At 36.3% G+C, this 23,786-nt stretch overlaps 2 protein-coding genes across 6 annotated transcripts in view; one reads left to right on the forward strand and one right to left on the reverse strand.

The window, feature by feature from the left end:
- Positions 1-23,786, forward strand: part of NF1 (neurofibromin 1) — a 97,512-nt gene that overhangs the window by 62,514 nt on the left and 11,212 nt on the right. For 2 of the 3 annotated variants that reach the window (XM_080563356.1, XM_080563357.1), the window contains 20 exons: positions 6,308-6,740; positions 6,958-7,298; positions 8,034-8,236; positions 9,184-9,377; positions 10,868-11,008; positions 11,232-11,511; positions 12,666-12,880; positions 13,209-13,270; positions 13,394-13,508; positions 14,373-14,474; positions 15,946-16,086; positions 16,667-16,793; positions 17,363-17,494; positions 18,031-18,166; positions 18,612-18,769; positions 19,629-19,751; positions 20,449-20,576; positions 21,286-21,386; positions 22,789-22,931; positions 23,723-23,769. In XM_080563356.1, the coding sequence (XP_080419482.1) occupies positions 6,308-6,740; positions 6,958-7,298; positions 8,034-8,236; positions 9,184-9,377; positions 10,868-11,008; positions 11,232-11,511; positions 12,666-12,880; positions 13,209-13,270; positions 13,394-13,508; positions 14,373-14,474; positions 15,946-16,086; positions 16,667-16,793; positions 17,363-17,494; positions 18,031-18,166; positions 18,612-18,769; positions 19,629-19,751; positions 20,449-20,576; positions 21,286-21,386; positions 22,789-22,931; positions 23,723-23,769 (3,322 nt within the window). Of the gene's footprint in view, positions 1-6,307; positions 6,741-6,957; positions 7,299-8,033; positions 8,237-9,183; positions 9,378-10,867; positions 11,009-11,231; positions 11,512-12,665; positions 12,881-13,208; positions 13,271-13,393; positions 13,509-14,372; positions 14,475-15,893; positions 16,087-16,666; positions 16,794-17,362; positions 17,495-18,030; positions 18,167-18,611; positions 18,770-19,628; positions 19,752-20,448; positions 20,577-21,285; positions 21,387-22,788; positions 22,932-23,722; positions 23,770-23,786 lie in introns of those variants that run through there. The other variant, XM_080563358.1, reaches the window with a different exon arrangement.
- Positions 1,285-5,105, reverse strand: EVI2A (ecotropic viral integration site 2A). Of its 3 annotated transcripts, XR_013941244.1 has the most exons (3): positions 4,951-5,105; positions 3,524-3,702; positions 1,285-2,718 (listed from the first exon to the last, which is right to left on the reverse strand). XR_013941244.1 is itself a non-coding variant. In XM_080563361.1 (2 exons), the coding sequence occupies exon 2, from the start codon at positions 2,700-2,702 to the stop codon at positions 1,941-1,943; it is 762 nt and encodes a 253-aa protein (XP_080419487.1). In that variant the 5' UTR covers positions 2,703-2,718; positions 4,951-5,089; the 3' UTR covers positions 1,285-1,940. The 3 variants fall into 3 exon arrangements, 2 of the variants coding, with proteins under 2 accessions (XP_080419487.1, XP_080419488.1); XM_080563361.1 differs by lacking the exon at positions 3,524-3,702 and having other exon boundaries at positions 4,951-5,089; XM_080563362.1 differs by lacking the exon at positions 4,951-5,105 and having other exon boundaries at positions 3,524-3,661.

Raw genomic sequence — 23,786 nt, forward strand, 5'->3', positions numbered from 1 at the left:
TTTTTTTTTATTTTATTTTATTTTTGACAATGTTGTTTCACCCTTTTTATCTGCTTTCTGCTAGCAACTGACTGTGTTCCTGATCCAGGCTGGCTAATTCTCCTACAGATTCGTTCTCCTTTTTTTAGTTCTGTTATCTTCTTAGCTGTGACAAGTTTTACACCAGGTTAGATTCCCACATCTGCTATCCCAGATTCATTTTTAGTACTTGCAGTGCCTCTGCTGTTGCCTCATGTGCTTATGGTCATTTTGGGGAAGAAAAAGGCAACTGTAATGCAGCATCTCCCTACCCTGCCCTTTAACTCTCTTTCTGTCACAAATGTGAGATGTTGTTGATTAGTCTCCTCTAAATACTAAGCTGTCATCACCAATCTGTCACAATTTGTCCTTAATTCTTTTCTTGTGCTCTCCCCTCATGTTTTAGAAATGTGAGATACGATATCCTATCCCCCCATCCTACCTGTGTGCTGTGTTGCACCTTCTCCCTTTGAGATCTAAGGTCTGAATACATGCCTTACAGTAGATGCATTTGAATTCTCCCTGTAGTTTTATTTTCCATCTTCATTGAAGTCTATTTTCTAATGACTCCTACTTCTGAGCTAAGCTTTCAAACTTTTTCCAGCTATATCTTCCTTACCAACTACCTTTGACACAGGCAATTTATTTTTTATTTTTTATTTTTTTGAGATCTTGTTCTCTCCTGACTTCCATAATACTGTTGTCTTTCTTCTCTGTTGCTTCTTTACTTGCCCTTCCAGGTAGGTTTATAGGTGATGGAGTGGAATTTAAGTAATTGGTGTTCAGTCTTGATCCTTTCAAACTCATACAACCATCTCTTGTGTCAAGGATACTGCAGATGTGCAGGAAGTTTAGAGCTTTGTTGTTACTCAGTTCTAACACCTATACCCATGGTGCAATAAATCTTTAACCCAGGAGGTAGCCTGTGAAAAGAAGCTTCTCATGTTTCCTTAAAATAACAAAGCTCCTCTATACTGAGGCTAGATGCAGGCATCTGCCAATATATACGGGAAAATCAGGTCTCTGGGAATAACATAACTAAAAGTATTGGTTGCTCCTGAAGAAATTTTTGACATGTTCTAATTGGTTGCACTAGGACAAAATGTAGTATTTTTCCATATGGATGTTTTCACAAGGTAAGAAATCACGCCTAGGTATCAGAGAAGGCTGTTACTGACATTCAGCAGATGTGATAGGGATATGATATTCCAAAATGTCTAGTGTAATATTTCTTACAATATTTTGACTTAGAGAAATAACATATACTTTATTTAAAAAATGATGATAGTTTATTGAGGATAACAAAATGGAAGTCTTTTTATATTGTAATATACAGTACAAACTTCATATATTTATGCACAAATTCAAAACAATAAATATGATTGCTATCAATCTAGTTCAAAAACAGTTGAGCTGATTTAAACAGTTTTTGATAGAGAAAGTGCAAGGGGCATTTTGAGAGACTAGTTCCTGTTTCAGTAATTGTGTCATAGTTGTGACTGAACTACGGTTTTCTTAAATAGCAACCTGGATATGCCTGTGTGGCACTTCAGAGTGTGCTGTGTTTATTAGACTAACCATCCTTTCCTTTTTTCCCCCCAATGGTCTTTGAGAATGAACAAACTTCTGTCCTTCTGTTTTATCCTGTTTGGCTACTTCAGCTGTGATTTCTGGTCAAAAGGAGTTAAACCAACCTTGGCGCTATTTATAAAGAAGCTTTGTAATGCAGTCCTACTCCTAGATCTACACATTTTTACAGCATTCCCACTACCATAAAATGAAAAACCCTAAGGTGTGAGTTTAGCTTTCCTGTGTTACAATTTCAGTTGTTATTTGAAAGCTGTTTTTGTTTCATATTAATCATTTTTTATCATATTAATTAATAAAAAATGTAAAAGCTGAGGCTTTTTTAGCTGACTGATCTAAATCTCAACCACAAAATTGGTTAAAATGCTTTTGTGTGACTTCAGTTCTTCATTTTCTTGTTTATCTGTTTCTCTAGTGATTCTCTCAGTAGTTTGATCTTGGGTTTTCCTTTGGATTGCGGCATCTCTCCCTGCTAGTAACTCTTGCATTATCAAGTCAGTTCCAGCTGCCTCCTTAGGCATCTTCTGCCACGTTCCTGCTGCAGTTGGCCATAAGCTGTTGGTAGCCAGAATATCGCCATTGCTTCTGGGCCTCCGTTTTCCTTGTTGAGCTTTTTTGAGATAAGACATTTTGTTTGCTATTACAACCGTTGACAGAAACAAGAAGGTGCAGATGAGCACAAGCACTGCTATTATAATGAAGCAAATCAGTATAAGAGACTTATTGTCTTCACACATTTCATTTGTCCGTGTAGTCTTGGGTTTGCTGGTATTCTTAGGTCCTCCAGCGGCAGAAACAGCACTTCTGGGAGATGAAGACACTGAAGAGTTTTGCCCCATTGTTGAAGAGAGAGACTGAGAGGTGGCTGTCTGCATTTCAGTAGTCATCGTTTTCCTGTTGAAATTGATGGTTGGAGGAGAATTTGTATTGGCTTCTATTATGTTCTGGCTGCCACTTAGGTTTTGGCTGATGGGATTCCAGGTTTCATTTATAACTCTGGGGTACTCAGTATGGTTTGCATTTACTTGCAAACACAAAGCAAAAATTATCACAACAGGGAACGCAAAATGTGGTTTACTGTGTATCTTTGTCTTCATCTTCCTCTTTAGTCACCTACAAAAGGATAAAATACGGTATTAGTTTAGCAGTGCTGGTTCTGAGAGGTTTGAATCGGACTTCTCAGGGAATAGTAGCCAGCAGGCTTTTTGATCAAAAATGTGTTTTAACTTGACCTCATGTTCACTGCATGTAGGAGGAAGCGTTCAACTGCTGGGAATTCTCACTGAATAGGTGGTCTTGAACTTCAGCTCTTAAACTGTTAAATTCTGACAGTTGGAGGTTTATATATAATGTATGTGAAGATTAAAAAAAGAACATGGAGCAAAGTAGTGAAAGGAAAGAGTTTTCTACTAAGTACTCAGTGAAGTGTGAATGTAGACACTGTAGTAGTTCCTCCTCTCTAAAGCTGACCACATTAGATCTGTAAGTTCATCACTTCTCCTTTTAAACGATGAAGGGAGGCACCATGTAAAATTTACAAAATACCACTTTTTTCTTTCCTTTGTTCCCCTGAATTTGGGAAATGTAACCATGCTCATACGGATGGTCAAATGAAAAGCTTTAATTGAAAATGTTCTTGTAAACGACAGCAGTAACTTATTTTAATTGTTTGTATTCCTTATCTCAGCTGTCTGGCGCATTTTGTAAATACCTAGGAAAATCTTAATTATCTAATTCTTCTGATTTATTATGCAAAAGGCTGTCTATCACAAGTGTACTTCTAACATCTTATTCCTCACAAACATACTTCAGATTGTGACATTTTCTTGAAAACTTCTGAGATTATGCAAATTATATTACCATTAGTATGTTCTGTTTTACATTTGTGTAGTACTCAGATTTGTATTATAATCTTTACCTGTTGAATCTGTCTGGAGAACAGGAAACTGATCTTTAGATGAATCAGATACTAAGATGATAAAATAACGGTGACAGATGAGACAAATTAGTGAACTGCTTCAGTGCTGATGCTTCATGAATTTTGCGCGAGACACCTTCAGAGCGTAAGGCTTATTCTGTCCAGTGTGTCTCTTTCACCTGCGTTAACAGAACCAAGTGTTTCTTCTGAGTGTTACATATTCCATCTTGTTCAAATATAACTACTCTAAAGAATGACTGAAAGTAGTAGTGCTATTTTTAGAAATACATTTCTTCTTATAGTACTTTAAAGACAACAAAGCTCATCTGTATGCTTCTAAGTTTAGGTAATTTTGAAATATGCCAGACAGTGTTTACTTTGCCATAGGGAGAAGTTATCATATCTACCAAAGGACTTAATGTATTCACACCCAAAAATCAGAGAGGTGAACTTGATTATCTTTTTAATATCCAAATGGCAGTCCTTTGTATTGCTGATGTCCCCCAGGAAAGTGAAAGAAGTGATAGACGTGATCTGTAGCCAGAGAACAAACAATGGATGTCTCCTCACATGGCAAATGAGCAGCAAATTATATATGTATCTTTCTTTGCAGTTCAACTAAATCATAAAACCAGACTCTGTTCTGAGATGAATCCTCATTGTTAAATTTGAACTAGAAACCATTTTAGTAATCAGCTACAGCTCAGATAAAAGATTTTGTTACCTATATGGTAACAGTTGCCTGGAGAATGCCTCGTCGCATACTTTAAAAAGGAATAAAAGCAGCAACTGCAAACCTTTTGTTTGGTTGGTTTTTTTTAGAAACAAACATTTCACAAGAAGTTTCTGCATGCTGTGCGGAACTGAGGTGCAGCTGCCGGTACAAATGTAGCTCAGTGCTTACTGCCTGAGGGTTACAGAGCTCTGCCTGCACCCTCCGAGAGCATGAGAAGTCCAGTGTTACTTATGATCTGGACCAGAGGTGCTTTTCTTGAAAATAAACAGGCTGGTGTTGTCAAGAGTTTCTCTTAAAATCATAAGAACAAAGGAACTGATCATTAAATAGTTTTGGGGTTTTTCTTAGCTCAACCCTTTCTAGGTATTGGTAGGGTCTTCTGTCAGTACGCAGTAAGAGCTGCAATGCTTAGGAACCACGCAGCAACGTGGTGGCTGTCGCTGTTCATTCCTTGGAGTCTGATTGTGAACAGCCTTTAATGTTACTAAAAATGCAGTTGTTTTATCAGCTTCCTTAAAGCAATCAAAGATGATACTTTTATTTATTGTTACTGTTTGAGTTACATGTGGTAAACTAAACTAAAATAAAATCTTTTACATAAAAAAAATAGAAACTTTTATGTAAGATTTTCTACAAAATCTAAGAAACCTTGAAGCAGAACTTTTAAAATAGAAGGAAAATGTGCACTTACCTTGCCAAGACGTAGTCAAAAGAAAGTTGGTGCTTTAGATATTTAATCCTCTAACAGTAAAATTTCTTTGTGCATATATTTGCTCTTAGGATGCAAACGACCGTCAGGATCAAGCAAGTAGACTTAGACAAGGCTGGATTTTTTTAAGCAAATCTGAACTGAAATTATATGTCGTTTACTCTAAGTAGGGAACTAAAACCACAGTGATGACACACTTCCTTTTTGTAACAACTATACCATGACATGTTAGAGGCAGAGAAACACCAGCTTGCCCAAATTAGCTTTCCGAACAACAGGAAGTAACACAAGGAAAAAGTCTTAGGCAGACAAATATTCAACATTCATGAAGTTTATCTTCTTTGTTATCTTGTGTTCAGGTGGCTTACCTCAAATGTTACCGAGAGCTGTGTCTCACTGTGATCAAAACTACGTATGTCTTTACAGTATTAATTAGCTCTTTCTATAGGCTGTTGTCTTGCTTTGAAAGAGTTGAGTTAATAACAGTTGGAAACAGCTCTAGGTATTTAAAAGTTCAAAAACTACTGGTAAGTTTGATTTAGAATTAATTATTTCTAGTAGAATTCCATCTTCTATGCTAACTCTGGGAACTGGACAGAACATCTGCCTAAACCAAGTCTCATAGAGTTCAGCAATTCATTAAACGAGAACAAAAGGTGGTTAATATTTTTATATAGTACCTGAATACTATATAGACCAATCCTCTGTGCTACTCAGAGGACCCATCATTCTTAGAAACGCTCCACCAAGCATTAGAGTGCATTATGTGCTGCAGTAGATTGCAAATAAAATGAGCTGAGACCCTTTGAAAAAATGGTATATGGATGTTTAATTAGTCTTAATCAAGGCTATTGAAATAAATCTTTTCCACACATAAAATTAGACGTAATTTGAATCTGTATAAATGTAAAAAAGAGTTTGCGGGTCTGCTATTTTACTTCTATTTTTAAAGAAACCCTCAGCTCTTACAGTTTTGAGCTGATCGATGAGCTCTTCCTCTCCAGCATGGGTTTTATTTTTCCTCTTGTTGGAGATGCTGAATGAACCTCTGTCTGTCTAGAGACTGCTGGCTGTGGTAGATTGTGTGGCACTTCAAAATGAAGTTGAGTTACCTCCAACTGGAGCTTCACCATTGGGCTCTAAACTTGGTTGGCGCATGAGCCATGGCAGAATTTAGGCTATGGATGTCAATCCTGTATTAGTGCTCGAGATTGACATTTTTAGGACTATGTGAAAGATCGGTTTGTTTTAGCGTTGTAGTCTGTGTGATACACTACTAAAATGTTTTGATGTGGATTTAAAAGGCAAACCAAACAGTGTCTGTCTTGTTTTCTTACAGGTTCAAGACTGGTCAGATCAATGGAGATTTACTGATATACCACGTCCTGCTAACTCTGAAGCCATACTATGCAAAGCCATATGAAATTGTAGTGGACCTCACGCATGCTGGCCCCAGTAATCGTTTTAAAACAGACTTTCTTTCTAAATGGTTTGTAGTTTTTCCAGGCTTTGCTTATGAAAATGTCTCAGCAGTTTTTATTTATAACTGTAATTCTTGGGTCAGAGAATACACCAAATACCATGAAAGACTCTTGACAGGTTTGAAAGGAAGCAAAAGGCTTATTTTCATAGACTCTCCGGGGAAGCTGGCAGAGCACATTGAACATGACCAGCAGAAACTCCCAGCAGCTACCTTGGCTTTGGAAGAGGACTTGAAAGTATTTCACAATGCTCTCAAACTGGCTCATAAAGACACCAAAGTTTCTATTAAGGTAAGTCTTCTTCATGCTGTTCCTAGTGAACTGTTATATTTCAATAAGAATTTGAGTATGATTTACTGTCTTAATTCTCTCGTCTCATGGAGGAATCACAACTTAATTTCTTACAATTTCACATATTTATCTTCATAAAATAGAAATATCAGACTTTTTTTCTCTCTTTGTTCCTTTAACAATAGGTGCTGAACCATTTTTCTTCTCTCTTTTTAAGGTTGGATCAACAGCTGTGCAGGTGACATCAGCAGAGCGTACAAGAGTCCTGGGACAGACAGTGTTTTTAAATGATATATACTACGCATCTGAAATTGAGGAAATCTGTCTTGTTGATGAGAATCAGTTTACCTTAACAATTGCCAACCAGGGCACACCACTCACTTTCATGCATCAAGAGTGTGAAGCCATTGTGAGGTCCATTATTCATATACGGACACGGTGGGAGCTGTCGCAACCAGACTCCATCCCACAGCACACTAAAATTCGCCCTAAAGATGTCCCTGGAACACTACTGAACATAGCACTGCTCAACTTGGGAAGCTCAGACCCCAGTTTGCGGTACTGATCTTTTAAATTAATATCAACTTTGATAAAAATGTGATTTTCTTCCAAGATTTTCTTAATTTTAGCAAATCTCTCTTGAACAACACAATTTTGCTTTCACCACAGCTCTACCAAATGTAGTTACTAATATCAACAAAGACTGCGTTTTGTATAGGTGAAGAAAGAAATATGTAGTGGTGGAGTAACTGAAGGTGTATAGGTAGCTTAATTTCTCTTTAAGAGGGAGAAAAAAACTTATGCTTTGCGATATGGGCTTACTAGGTACATTTGATTTTCATGGTATTGAACTTCTTGTTTAATAACTGGGAGCTGTACCTCTTAGAGCAAGCTCTTGGGTGTTGTCAGAGGGCTGTCTCTAAATGGGTCCTGGTTCAATGGGAGCCTCTGGGGCTGTTGGCAATCTGTTGCTCAGGTGCACTTGGAAATACCTAGAATTTCCTGGAACTGAATGCCTTTCTGAGAAATCCATTACAAAGTTCTTCAAGCATCCTCTTTGACTTTATCAGAAGTTGTTTTAAAAAAGTAGTAATGTAATTATTTGTCCAAAGTAATGTTGTCTCTAAAGCTTAAGTGATGCAGGAAAGAAGTTCAGGATTTAAATATAGTACTGGATATTATCAATGCTTATGTGATTTTGAAAATGATATTACTGTGATCTTTTAGTGTAATGTATATATTTTAAAACAGACAAGAAAAATATTACAAGTCACACTGCTTGCTTTGTTACAGGTCTGCTGCCTATAATCTTCTATGTGCCTTAACCTGTACCTTTAATTTAAAGATTGAGGGCCAGTTACTGGAAACTTCAGGTCTGTGTATTCCTGCCAACAACACACTCTTTATTGTGTCTATTAGTAAGACCCTTGCAGCTAATGAACCACACCTTACCTTAGAGTTCTTGGAAGAGTGTATTTCTGGATTTAGCAAATCTAGTAAGTAACACTGATATTCCTCAATGCTAACCATGAATTTGAAAAGATTTAAGCTGGTAGCTCTCAAGTTTAACAAGCATCCTTATGTGGCTGAGTCACAGTAAGTTTAAATTAAAAAAGCTTCTTTGAGCTGTTTTAGATATTTTCAAAATTACTTATCTATTTCTTAATAACCAAGTTCTGTAATACTAAGCCAGTGTCATGAACTGGAGTGGTATCTGTTGGAGTAAAAACATTACTTTGATTTGTATGTTTGAATGTACTCTTTCTGATGAAGCAGATCCTTTTTTTTAAAAAAAAAAAAAATGCCCAAGCCTTGCTTTTCTAACTTTGAAGTTAAAACAAGTTTCGCCAAACATCTCCTTCATTTAGACAATTAAATTAATTCAGAGATCACAATACAAATTACTTGTTTCATACACCAGGAGTAAAAACATTGCAGGAAAAAAAAAAAGAGGTCCATGAGGTTTTGAACTCCAGCAGATACATTGACAAAAGAGTTATGTGGTCCTTTCTTTCAAATGTAATCCTTTCAGATAGATTACAGTTGAGAGATATTATCAAGTTCTGCTATGGTGTTTTTGTTATCCCTTTCTTATAGACATAAACCAGCTCTGATTATACTGTTGGAAGCTGTTTAGAATACATTCTCAAGATTAAAAAGATCTTAAATAGTCTGCCTATTGTGTGCCTAAATGTACACATCTATGTCACACTTCTTAGTAAGATACTAAAATGTCAAAATCTTGCCAGATTCTTACGAATGTTTCTTGGATGTTGTTGTTATAGTATGTTTCTTTTTGAAGCTTGTCTGTTTGCCCAGTATTATTTGCTCGAATCTGAAAATAATTATTTTAGAAGAAAACCGAAAGGTGCTCACAAATAATTATTTACCTATGCATAGAGATCAGTGCTGAATTTTGTTACAAAGTGAATTTTTATTTCAGGTATTGAACTGAAACATCTTTGTCTGGAGTATATGACTCCCTGGCTGTCCAATCTGGTCCGATTCTGTAAACACAATGATGATGCTAAGCGCCAGCGAGTCACTGCTATTCTTGATAAGCTAATAACAATGACAATAAACGAAAAACAGATGTATCCTTCCATTCAGGCTAAGATATGGGGAAGTCTTGGACAGGTACAAATTCTGCATGATTTCTTGCAATTTGTTTATAATAAAATTATAGAGTTTTTAATCACTTAAATATTAATGCAAAAAGACAAAATGGAACTTGGCATGACCTAAGTATATCCGCTGTGTGGAGAGTCATGAGCAAGTTCTCTGAGGTTTCCATTCTTTAAAATACTTCATAAAACCATTTCTGAACTCTTGCTTCTAGTACTCTGTTCCTGGCCCCCACTGAGAATTGAAAATTAGAAATATCTGGTGTTAGTAGTAATTACTTCATCAAAACTCCTGAATGTGTGGGTACTGAATGGATAGAACCGAATGCTAGCATTCAGATATGTTAGGCCTAAGGTGGTGAAAGAACTTCTTCTGTTTTGTTATTTGCACTTTTAAAACTGAAGCATTTTGATTACAAATAGCAGCGTCAATCCTTCTGTTGATAATTAGTTGAATACTTACCAAATACTGTCCCTATTCTCCACACAAAGTAAAAAAAAAAAAAAAGAAAAGAAAGCTGTTTTCATATGCCATTCATGAAATAAGTGTCCAGATAAATGAGACCAGCTTTATTTGCCATGACCAGGCTTGTTCACAAGCAAGCTGACTTCCTCATTGTCATACTATTATTATTTTTTTAACTGTCATCTGAACTGATGCAGCACAGCATCACAAAGTTGCTCTTGGAGAATGTGAGAACTGTCAAATGGATGCATAAGTGTAGTTTCTTGATTGATCCAGTTGGACTGATAAAAATCAATGTATTTTGGAAGTTTGAATCACACTGAGATGAATATGACCATTATGTGTAGTATGAAAATCTGTTAACAGGTAAATGTGGAGAACATGAAATAAAAAATGCAAAAAATTCACAGAAGTCAGTGGGGAATTTTATTGTTGATTTTGTTGATCCAGAATCTTAACCAATTTTTATAATACAGTGAAAGCTGAATTTCAACCAATACTGAAATAGCTTTTAATCTTAGCTTGCATATTACATTTAGAGAGAGTTCTCAGTGCACTTAGTCAGCTTTGGTTCTTCATACACAAGAAGAAACGTGTTTTACTGGTTGCTGTATTCATGCATGATGAGTGTTCTAAGCAAAATCTTTAGCAGGTAGGATCTTGCTTATTTCTTGGAAGTACGTGGTTTTTTTCCACCTCATATCTGGTTTCTTCTCATTAGATGCAGCATTTTCTGCATAGTTATACTTTAAAATGGAAAAAAAAAAGTAAGATACAAACCATATCATAGTGCTTCCAAAGCTGTGAAGAATTTTGATTTGGAGTAAAACCTAATGGAATTCATCTTTACATTTCTAATCTTTACATTACGCTTCTTTTCAAAAAGACAACATATTATTAAAAACATAGCTTCAATTTATAGTAGCTATGTATCTTTAACTAAAAAATATAATGATTGCTTAAACAAAGGGCGATTTACTGTGGAAAAATTATGTTAACCACACTGGGAATGACAAAGAATTATTTTTCTCTGACAGATAACAGATCTCCTTGATGTAGTTCTGGACAGTTTCATCAAGACTAGTGCCACAGGGGGCTTAGGATCCATAAAAGCGGAGGTTATGGCAGACACAGCAGTAGCGCTTGCTTCTGGAAATGTAAAGTTGGTTTCAAGCAAAGTGAGTTCCCTCCTTGCCTTAATTTCTTCTTATATAGTAATTTCACCTTAAATGGTAATGTGACACTGATATGCTTTCTGATGACTCGGTACAGGAAATAATGAAAAAAAACATAAAACAGGTTCCAAGCAATAGAATAATTCCAATGTTAATGTGTAATGGCTGTTACTGAAAGGTTGAGCTCTGCTCTTTAACTGAAACAAAATGGTTGCTTTATTTTCAGGTGATTGGAAGAATGTGTAAAATAATCGATAAGACTTGTCTGTCCCCAACTCCTACATTGGAACAGCACCTAATGTGGGATGATATTGCTATTCTAGCACGTTACATGCTGATGCTCTCCTTTAACAATTCTCTGGATGTGGCAGCCCATCTCCCCTACCTCTTTCATGTAGTTACTTTATTGGTGGCCACTGGTCCCCTTTCTCTCAGAGCTTCTACGCATGGTCTTGTCATCAACATCATTCATTCTCTGTGTACTTGTTCTCAGCTTCACTTTAGCGGTAAGTTCTTATCAGACTTTGGATTAAGTCGATTGCTTCTTAAGTTTGTTTCAGAAATATTCGAGTTGTCTTTCTCTCTTTCAAATGTTCTGAGAATTTGAAAATACTGTGTTGCTATTAAGCTTGTGTACAAACCAGAATGAGGATATGAGCTAGAATAACTATGAGCATGAAGTTAAAGTATGACTGTCTTGTTTAGAGCAGGTGTGTCATATAAATTGTATAATGGATTTTTGAAAAAGGGAAGAAAGTACGTATCAGTAAGTTTCAGTAATAAAGATTAAAGAAAAAATTTATCTGTGCTAAAACTGGCTGATGTGCATCTTTTGAATGGTTGCGTAATGGAGTAACAAAGATATAAATTACATAAGGAAATTGTGAAATTACATGGCAAGAATTTTGCATACGGCTATGTTTCAGCAGTCCTAAAATAATTGATGCTAGCAAATATGTAGCTGTCATTTCTTATTACAGAAGTACAGTATACAACCAGGCTGGATTTTGTGAAGAAAAAAATAAAAAGTTTATGTAATCTTGTTCTTTAAGTATCTGAAAGCCCATTTTATATCTGTGTATTGACAGAGTGAGTATGTGAATAGACGTGTACACACACACACAGAGATATCTATGTATATTTAAAGAAAAGCTTTGCTAGGATACACAAAGAGAAGGTTAAGCCTTCCAACAGTAAATTAAAAGTACACTGAAATTAAATGAAAGTTCAGAATTGTAAAAAATATTCAGTAATAGCAGGGTCTTTGTTTTCTTCTGATTTAAATGGGTTAATTGTAGTAACGAAGCCAAAACCATAATTTGATCGCAGTTTGAACTTTACAGTAATGTTGGTCTTTCAAACCATGAGCTCTCCAGGTTTCTGTTTTCCTAATGCATATGAGGAGAAGCCTCAGAGAACCAAGTCTTTAGACAAGTTTCTTTCTACCTGTTTTCAGACTGCATCTTCCTGGTGGCTGTGGTTTTAACAGTCCATACGACAGGCCACAGTTGTTCTGAGATGAGCAGCAAAGAAAACGGTGTTTGAATGTGCATAGGATGATTATCTACTACTATCTAGTATTTGTGGGAGCCTAAGTGTGTTTAAAATATGGAATGAACTTCATTGTTGTAACTCTAATATGTAAAAATTTATTCAACAGAGGAGACCAAGCAAGTTTTAAGGCTGAGCTTGACTGAGTTTTCTCTGCCCAAGTTTTATTTACTGTTTGGAATCAGCAAAGTGAAATCAGCTGCAGTGATAGCTTTCCGCTCCAGCTATCGAGACAGGTCGTTTTCACCTGGTTCCTATGAGAGGGAGACTTTTGCACTGACTTCTTTGGAAACAGTTACTGAAGCTTTGTTGGAGATCATGGAGGTATGTGGTTCAAAACAAAAGTCATTATCTGTAAAGGAGAATGGCACTGCTTACCCTTCTTTACAGGCAAGCAGTGTAGTGAGATGTACCTCCCATGATGTGTTAATGAACGCCTAAGTAGTTGAGTAGTTTCCGAGACATAAAATAACTGAATATTCTGAATTAAAATTGAGCAACCTGGTCTAGTGGAAGGTGTCCCTGCCCATGGCAGGTGGGTTGGAATTATATGATCTTTAAGGTCCCTTCCAACCCAAACCATTCTATGATTCTCTGAAAATAATACATTTTCTTCATGTTACACATATTCAAACAATATAATTTTTTTTAGGCTTGTATGAGAGATATTCCAACGTGCAAGTGGCTGGACCAGTGGACTGAACTAGCTCAAAAGTATGTTGTAGACCTCAAAACATAACCCCTAACTGCCTGTGTAGTACACTTAGAATTGTCAACAACTCATTATACAGCCTGTTGTATATTTGTTTAATATAGTGTACTCTTGTTTCTTCACAGGTTTGCGTTCCAATATAATCCATCCTTGCAGCCAAGAGCACTTGTTGTCTTTGGCTGTATAAGTAAGCGTGTCTCTCATGGACAAATAAAACAAATAATCCGAATTCTGAGCAAGGTATATAGGTCTATATCTATTTTCCTTTGTGACTCATAAAATAACTAAATTTTTATTTTCCCATCGAATATAGAACTCATTATAATTTGACAATAAATAATTTCTTCAAACATATTCTTGTACAGAGAGCTACCTGATTGGAAATTTAGTCTTTGTAGGCCTGGCTTTCTATTTTTAATTAATTTGGTGGCAGTAAGTTTCATCAGTGCTGCTATTTCTAGAGTAACAGTAGTTTTGAATATTGAGCTTAAAATTTGAGACACTTAAAATTTGAGACACTTAAAATTTGATCCAGAAAAGTCAGTATTTAAATAAATGTGAAATTTTCTGATAAGGCATCTATCTGCATGCACATTATTCACAAGTTCCTTTTTTTAAAGGAAGCTAATAATCTAGTATGTTACAACTAAATACAATGGAAAGCATAACATTTATATAAGAAAATTTTGAAATGGGCTACATAGCTTGGTAATAATGCCCGTATTTTCTAAATAAGGTTGTGTTCTATTGGAGGTAAACAGTCTGCTAACTAAGTTTCCCTTAAGTACTTTATTAGTGTTCTGTGGACATAAAATTTAATTAAACAGCATCTGAACTGAAGAAGAGTTATTTTGTAGTTGTTGCATCCTGTCCTGCACTCTTCTTTTTGTAATACACACTGTAATTGTTTACAGCAATAATATCAATATATCAAATATATCACTAGTGTACATCATAATTTCTAAAATTCCTTGCAAATTGGAAAAATTAAGCTGTGTTAATTAATTGAGAGCCACAGTTATTATTTAAAGCTTTCATCTTTTTTACAAAGTAAAATCTAATTATGGGTTCTATTTTTTTATTATTCTTTTTTTCTACAAAAAGGGACTTGAGAGCTGTTTAAAAGGCCCTGACAATTACAATAGCCAAGTTCTAATAGAAGCTACCGTAATAGCACTCACCAAGCTGCAGCCTCTTCTTAATAAGGTAAACGACTGGATTTTTAGAATAAACAGAGAATGTGTTTTGTAAATGGAAGTTATAATTGCAAGTATAACTTCAAAAATATAAGGAAGTGTTGTGGCATCTGATGTTCACACCTCATTGCTGTGACTGTTACGACTCATGCTTGAAAGTAATACGTATGGGAAATGTGTCACAGATGTTTGGGTATGGGACCTGGGCAAGTTTTAAAAAAGCTTTAGATTGTACTGTTCTGCTTCACCAAACTGGGCCACAGCAATACAAAGGCTATACCATAGTCTGTAGTAATTCTCTCCAAAAGATTTTCAGTCTTGGCTTTCAAATCTGTAATTCCTAATACATGTCTTTCTGATCATGGCTTCTAAAAAATTTTAGTCTTGTCTAATGTATTAATTCAGCCATTGTGTGTTGCTGTATGAACTGATTGGCATACCAATAGGTGCACTGTTAATGAACCACCTTAAAATTTTCTAGTGGAGTGGCATTGTCACACACGTCTGAAAGAATATAGTTCTAGGGCACGGTTCTAAAAGGGGGTTTCTGGGGAGCATGAATGGGTCTGCAGCTTCTCATTTGTTAATACATTAGAAAATGTGCTAAAAAAAATAATAATCCTACCAGGTGTATTTGAATGGCTGATTTAATATGCATGTTTCACTTTTCATGTACATAACAAACTTTTTAGAAGTCTTTGGCTAATCTTTACTTCAATTTGTTTCACTCTGTACTTGGTAGCTTTGCACAGACAGTCTTTGTGTGCCATCTGGATGGCACTGTGGTATTTAAAATTAACAAGAGCAAACAGTTCTGATAGGCTACTTGCACTTTTTTCCACCCTGTTAGTGTACCATGCGCTTACCCTTAAAACACATAACCAATGAGTGATGTGACCGTCCTTTACAAGCCTTCCATGCCTGTATCACGCATTTTCCTGCATGTGGTTTAGGCAGGGAAGATTACAACAAAAAGTCTCGTGTATCTATTGCTAGATAGTTCTTTGAAAAATCGGCTGCGTAAGGGACCCAGGATTTGTTGAATGCCGGCTCTTCCCGCCTGATTTTCTGATTTGGAGATTGAATTGCTGGGCCAGTTATATGTGCAGAATTGCAATTCACTTTCAACCTGCCTTCCGAGTTGATAACAAAAGATGCTGTCTTTCAGTCTGATGTAGGGCAATATGCATCTGACATTTTTGTGAGCAATGAAAGGGGTATAAAAGAGAAGGGATGGCTTCTAGGGGAGGGAGTGGAAGGCTTGAAATTAATTTGCTTTCTGCTATTCACCTGCTAAGTGCATCAGCACTCTGGGTTCATATGAACACCTGTTTCGTTGGAATGGTTGTGTTTGAGAACAGAACCTCTGCCACAACGTTAGTAATGCATATACAAAAACATGTCAATTCTATTTGTCTTTCACTTACAGGAACTGACTTGAAAGTGGAATCACGGCCTTTTCCTTTTCCTTCTCCTTCCAGGACTCCCCTATGCACAAGGTCCTCTTCTGGGTAGCTATGGCAGTACTGCAGCTAGATGAAGTCAACTTGTACTCAGCAGGTACAGCACTACTTGAACAGAATCTGCATACCTTGGATAGCCTTCGAGTGTTCAATGATAAGGTAAGCAAGCCCTCTGTTAGTAACCAGCTGTGATTAACCCTTCGTTTATGTAAGCAGTTAGATCTGTTAAAAAGAAAAAAATAATTCCTTGTCCTCTTGAACAGTACTCAAGCAACTAGAACTGACATTTGCATTGCAAACTTGCAAAACACCAGCAGTAAACTAAGAAGCAGAGATGAAGCTCTTATTATTCTGTTCTAAACTGGAACAGAAATGCATAGATACATTCTAATCAAGAGTGCACTTGATATTTTCCTGTAAACTCTTAGAATTACCAAGTTTTGTCACTTAAAAAAAAATGAGTAGAGGAGTAATCTTCAAAGAAACAAGATACTAGGAAGAAATTCTTTATTGTGAGGGTGGTGAGGCACTAGAATAGTCTGTCCAGAGAAGCTGTGGATGCCCCATCCCTGGAAGTGCTCAAGGCCAGGTTGGATGGGGCTTTGGGCAACCTGGTCTGGTAGGAGGTGTCCCTGCCCATAGCAGGGGGTTTGAAACTGGATGTTCTTTAAGGTCCCTTCCGACCCAAACCATTGTATGATTGTATGAAATACTCTTGTGTCTTATTTTTCTGGGTCAGAGCCCAGAAGAGGTGTTTATGGAGATCAGGAGACCACTTGAATGGCACTGCAAGCAGATGGATCATTTTGTAGGGCTAAATTTCAACTCCAACTTCAACTTCGCACTAGTGGGACACCTCCTGAAAGGTAAATATAGATGTTGCTGTTCATTTTTACATGAATACTCTTAATTCAGAAATAAATACAAGCCCAAGAATAAAGGGAGAAAAAGTGGGTGGTGGATTTTAAGTAACTCAGGTCACAGAACAGATTGAAAATTAAATGTTCTTTGACTAAAGGACTTTGCTGGGTTGCCTTTATGCATATCCTATGAAGGTCTTCAGTGCAAATGACATAAATTCTTTGCTGTCACAGGAGTGTGTGGCTTCACTTACTGCAGTTCCTTATGTCTTCCTCCAAGAATACTTTCTATGTGTGCCTGTTATTTGGGCTCATCGTTTCTTTTAGAAGACTGATTTGTGAGCTAATAGATAATATATGCAGAGACATTTGTAATTGTGTTTTTTTATGCGGAGGGACAGAAATAATAGTCCGAAATGTGCAATTTCTGTTAGCATTGTATTTCCTTACCCTTTATATGAAGCGTCCTGAGGACACACTGAAAAATATTTATAAATATTTTAAAAATATTAATGCTTCATAAATATGCATTCAAAAATTAAATACAATATTTGTTTTTTAACCTCATTTCTTAGGATACAGGCATCCTTCTCCTACCACTGTAGCAAGAACAGTAAGGATTTTACATACACTACTAGCTCTGGTTAACAAACATAGGAATTGTGACAAGTTTGAGGTGAACACCCAGAGTGTGGCTTACCTAGCAGGTAAAATTAAACAAACAAACATTCTTTTAAACTTGTGCTAACTGAAATGAGTGAATTGTGGGAATTCTTATGTTATTGGGTTGATTATGGTTGTATCAATATAAAGGAAACTTGTAACTGGAGATGGACAAGAGTCTGGGTTAGCGTGGGGTATATCAATCCACAGTTCCTTGTGGACTGAAGTCTTGCCAGCACAGGCCCTATTGTGCAACTTTGAAAATACCTGAGTGAGGCTGAAGGTTTCTTGGTTTAAATACTGGAGTGTGTGCTTTAGAGCATTCATATTTCTAGTGGTCTAGAAATAGAAATTGTGACTATATGAGGGCAAATGTTTAAGTCATGTAATTTTAACTGGCTGGGGAATATAATTCTTTTTGTATGACCTACTTTTAATCTGTACATTTCAGTAAGGTGTAATTACATCTCTGTGGTCATCTTTGTACTAAGTAAAAAATCTAAATTGAGGGACTGTTGCTTACATTCTTTAATGTGTTCCCGCCATGGAAAACTTACGTTAGCTTTCTTTGAATTTTTAGCTTTGCTCACAGTGTCTGAGGAAGTTCGAAGTCGCTGCAGCCTAAAACATAGGAAGTCTCTCTTGTTGACAGACGTTTCAATGGAAAATGTTCCTATGGATACATATCCCATTCATCACAGTGACACTAGCTATAGGTTGGTTGCCTGACTTTCAGATAATAAAAGTTATCCAAATTCCAATATCTCTTTCCTTTAGTAAAAAAGGTAACCTGTGGTATATAGAAAACTAAAACCCATGAAAAAAGCTAAGTTAATGTTCAACTACATATTGCTGGTTCCTGACCAGTGTGCTACTGTGATCAAGAGTCACAGTGGAATTTGTGTATTGAATTCGTATAGATTTAATTTTGAGATCTCTGAAGCTGTTTCAGAGTTTAAATTCTTTGGAAGTTCTTAGTCTTTTTCCTAACCCCTTTCTACGAGACCTTATTTCACCTCATTTTTCATTTATATTCTATAAGAAAATTCTGTGTCTTTTTGAGAGCTTCAGGACATGTACTAAGTTAATCACTTAAAAATTAATGCCTAAATGTGCAACGGTTTTAAAGATTTTCTTAATTTAATTTCTCTGCAATTTCAGGACACTAAAGGAAAATCAACCATGGTCATCACCAAAGGGATCAGACAGACATCTGGCTGCCAGTTACCCGACAGTGGGACAGATAAGTCCTCGAACACGAAAATCCATGAGTTTGGATATGGGGCAGCCTTCACAAGCAAACACTAAAAAGCTTTTAGGTTATTAAGATACCTAATTTACTAATTTGTCTACAGAATACCCCAGGAAGCGTTACTAGAGAAAAATTATACTTGTATTTGTTCTGACTTCAAGTGGTTTTCCCCAATTCAGAGGAATGTATGTAGTTTCTACAAAATGCAAATAGAGAACACTACAATTAAAAAGGAGTAATTACGTTCTTTTGATCAGAGGGGGAGAAGCAAAAAAAAGAAAAAGGATATTCCAGATACTAAAGTTTCATAGTGCTAATTTTCTGCCACCAGCCCTCTGTCAATAAAACCAAGAAGCTGAGTACTTTAGCTTCGTTGCTATACTGAATACTCTATTTTACGGTGGGAGAAATGGTCCCAAAACATCTTAGATGTTTTGGAAGCAATCATTTTTTTTTCTTTTATACTTGGCTTCTCAGTGCATCATGTTTACAAGCAAGTCTTAGTATCAAAGAAATTATATGAGTTCGTTCGTGTAACTTCTGGTTACCCTTTTACATTGTGGCATATATGGAAGAAGAGGGGCATTTCTTTCATTACAATCCTGTTACTGCTTCCTTTACAGTAATCACATTTTGGCATGTTTATTCAATGTGATGTGTTGACCAGGAAACCATAGCATGCCCACAGCTTACATACTGGAATAAATTGCATGCTATCCTCATATGTATTGTGAAGCATTTTGGAAACTGTGATGGAGAGCGGCATGGTGTGACCATATTTTCTTTACCATCCCTGGAAATGGTGAAAATGTCCCCAGATTCCTATCAGTATATTGTAGATAGGATAGCTTGGCCAGAAAATCGGAAATACTTAAGTGTATGGATTTAGGTTTAATGTTTTTAATTTCGTGATAAATTGTTTTTAGGTACAAGGAAAAGTTTTGACCATTTGATATCGGACACAAAGGCTCCTAAAAGGCAAGACATGGAATCTGGAATCACAACGCCTCCCAAAATGAGGAGAGTAGCCGAAAATGATTATGAAATGGGTGAGAAACAGGACTAACGCTTTCAGAATAATTATAAATGCTTTGTATATATATACAAAGGATTATTTCTAAATTCAGTGTTTATTTGATTAGGTAAGGTACTACAAGGTAAGGGAGAAATATCTTAATAATGGCTTGTGGAGAATACAGTCTTCCTTATCACTGGCAATTGAGATTGGAATTAGAGTTGCTCAGTTTGCAGACCCAGAATAAGGGGCAGCTATAAAGTACTGTATACAGGAGTGAAATGAAATAAGTAAAATTTGACTTTTTATGACTTACTAAGCCCTAGCTGCAAATTTTTGCAGATGAAATGTGACATAATTCCTAGAATGCCTCTCTTCATCTTCTCCCACATCTGCTTCCTGTGCCCCCATCCCCAATTGCAATGCAAGACCAGGGTTCTTCTGTTCTATCTGATGTCAGTCTGCTGCCTGACCCTGAATATGTTACTTACCACCCCTGGGCCTGTATTTCACTAAATAGGAAATTGGGGTTATTGTTTCCCATTTGATAATACATCCCATGTGACAGCCTAGCACCACTAGTATTACAGCATAATTGTTGCTTGTATACTTTATGAAAATTCTGTTGAACTCTGAAGTTTGCATATAACTGAATTCGTTGTGCAAGAGCTAATTTTATTTTGATTTGGGTACATTTTTCTTTGGATGAGCTGCTCTTTTTTATCTGGCAGAAACCCAGAGAATATCACCACAGCAACACCCACATCTTCGAAAAGTTTCTGTTTCTGAGTCAAACGTCCTCCTAGATGAAGAAGTTCTGACTGACCCAAAAATTCAAGCACTGCTGCTTACAGTTCTTGTAAGCCTTCTTTCTGTGTATTATTGTGTTATTTTCTGATGTTCTTTTATCTTCCAAAGAAGCATATGTGTTCCTTGCAGTGCTTCTAAATTCACATGGATCAGAATCAGTATGTAATGTGTAAATCTGTACTTTTGTTGATTTTCTTCAGACTTTCTAGGAATCACTTTTATAAATGTATTTGAAAAATGCATGAGAGCAAATACCCTGTTGTTTTGCAGAACATGTCCAACAATTGATCTGTTTTACTTGTAGATTTGTTTTACAAACTAATTTTATATAGCAAGAAGTTACCACATATTATATTTTAAAAGTTAAGTGAACATTTTTTGAAATTCCAGCATGATTCAATTTAAAACTTGACTAACTAGTAATGTAGCTACCAGTATGAGAGTGCTTTCGTCAGATGCACCAGTACAGTTTGCATTCCTGTTATAATGCACAGTCAGTTGCACAGTTTTGTCAAAAACTGGCTTTTTTTTTTTTGCCAAAATAGAAGGTATTGCCAGCTGTTCTTATTGTGTCCAACGAAGACATGAAGTCACTCGATTCCATGTCCGAAGAGGACATAAATTAATGTTCTGTAATGCTGCTTTTTCTGCAACCCAGAAGTACTAAAATCTGAAACTACAACAACAACAAAAAAGCCTGTAACTACTCAAATTCTCTTATTAGAAGCATGCTAATTTAATCCTTTACATTATCATAGGCAACATTAGTGAAGTACACTACTGATGAGTTTGACCAGCGGATTCTGTACGAGTATTTAGCAGAAGCCAGTGTTGTCTTCCCAAAGGTCTTTCCTGTTGTGTAAGTACCTGAAACTCTGACTTGGCCTTCCTTTTAAAAAGTCTCAGGACCAGAGAAGCACGTATGAGGTACTTCTCATTTGTAGGTTACTAGCTGCAACCTGTCCTTGCCTTGTTGAGACAAATGTCCATTGCAATCTGAGAATTGTCTTTTTTTCCCTATGTTAAATGAATATAAAGTTCCTGCTAGAATAGGCACCCTTGGATAGCAGCGCTACAGATGGTCCCAAAGCACTTCTCAGCACCGGGTTCTGGGCAGGCTGGCAGAGCGTGGGAGAGCGCTGTGCCGCTCTTGCTAGGGAGCCGGGCTGTGCACACCAGGTTCTCCTGAAAGCTTTCAGCGTCACTGCTGCCGTTGGTCTAGTGGCACAGCATGGCTTTATCGCTTACTTGTTACTGTAGGGAGTCAAATTATGTTTTAATGTAGTCATATAGTTTTCTATAGAAGTCTGTATGTAGTGTCTCTTTGGTACTATTTTTGTACCAGTTAGACTCAGATTTTTTTTAATAAGTAACCCAAAAAACTGATTTAAAGTGTGGTTCAATGTACTCGTTGTATGTATTTCTTTAGATACAGGTTAAAAGTAGTATTCACTACAGGCAATACATGGAAGGGAAACCCAGCTATCAGAAGGTAAAGTGAGGAGACTTTTAAAACTGACTGATGCTTGATTTAGAAAGAATGGTACCTTCTTCTGGTTTTATAAAGTAATGGTCAGAATAAAACAAGTTCTGTGAGCTACTGAAATCACAGTTGTAAGTAACGGGCATTTTGCCTCAAAAGAAAAAATGCTATTAGGAAGCCCTGCATAGACAGCCCTCTTTACCATTACGGGCATTTCTCTGAGCTCATGATGTCTTAAAGGGTCAACACAGAGGCTGCTTGAATTGCCTGTATCATTACTGCCCAAGTTGTAGGTTGTTTTGTTTTGTTTTCTGTTAAATCATGGGGTGGGCTTAACATACGATGTTGTTCTGTCCTCTTCTGTGTATGCTTAAACTGATTGTCAAACTTGATGGGCATGATATAGTGCAGTAATACAGTGTGATCAAAGCTTGAGTTCTGCAAGGGAGCTCAAATGAGACTGTACCCTCGCAAGTTTACAAAAGTGCTTTGAAAGTTCACCTTTGACATGTACGCAAATGCAGGGAATAATTTTTTTGGTTGAAAATGATAAACATATTTGCAATCTAAAGTGCTAGGCAAAAAGAATGCTCTGATGGGTCCTGCTGTTACTACAAATTTTCAGAAGTGTTATTCCTCTTAACGTCCTCGCTGCATTCTACTTCTAAAATCACAGAACTTTTGAAAATCCCACTTTAACTGCTGTTTTTTAAAGTCAGTTGTAAACTGTATTCTTATTTTGTGGAAAAAAAAAATAAGCCACTGTTCTTTTCTTTAGGCATAATTTATTGGATTCCAAGATCAATACCCTTTTGTCACTGTGCCAGGATCCAAATTTGTTGAATCCAATTCATGGGATTGTTCAGAGTGTTGTCTACCATGAAGAGTCTCCACCCCAATACCAAACTTCTTATCTACAAAGTAAATATTTGGGTTGTGTTTTTTTTTTAACCGCTGTATTTTAAGTTAGATTTGCTAATGAAAAAGTGTCTGAATTATTGCAGCCTTAATGAAACAGCAAGCCAGTTTTGCTGTGTGGATTCTTTCCAACTTCATAAATCCAAATAATAGTTAAGTGTTTGCATATTAAAAAAACAGCTACTGACATGACCATTAAAACTGGTTTTTGTAGTTGTGCATCAGATATTAGAAGTATAATACTCAGTATTTGTTTCTACTAACCAAATTATATGGTGGTGATGAATGGTGAGCTTTAAGTTAACCTTTTAAGTTATGGGTTAATTTAATGATTGGTAAGTTTTATAGAGCAACATTTGTTTTTTAACACCTAATCTCCACTTTCATGTGACACTCGAGCACTTAAAACCTAAATATTTTTTATGATCCTTAATCAAAGACTATCGAGGAAAACTCATAAGAAACAGATGACTATTGAGAAAAATTTGTGTTGATATAATTTCCGAAATGAGACACATATTCACATGTTAAATTTACCTTTTAAAATATCATCAAGAATTTACTGCATGACAGTTCTGCGATTTTGAGGCTCTTTAACTTATGTATCTAATAAATTAGAATTCTATCATTTTATCTTATTCAGTTTGGACAAAATTTAGTATTTTCAGTCTCCAAATAAAATATCTCATTTCCATGCTGAAGTAGATCCAAGTAATCCTCCATGTGTAATTTCTAGTTGTTTTCTGTCAACTAAGAACTGTGTTTTTGTGGTAACATTCAATTTGTTGTTGTAGGTTTTGGATTTAATGGGTTATGGAGGTTTGCTGGCCCATTTTCTAAGGTAAGAATAGTATGCTG

This window comes from Anser brachyrhynchus (assembly GCF_964034855.1).
Source record: "Anser brachyrhynchus genome assembly, chromosome: 20".
In the NCBI taxonomy this organism is placed as follows: Eukaryota; Metazoa; Chordata; class Aves; order Anseriformes; family Anatidae; genus Anser; species Anser brachyrhynchus.

Bases quoted from the DNA above. Each gene is read 5' to 3' on its own strand.
- EVI2A (XM_080563361.1), bottom strand. From the start codon at position 2,702: ATGAAGACAAAGATACACAGTAAACCACATTTTGCGTTCCCTGTTGTG.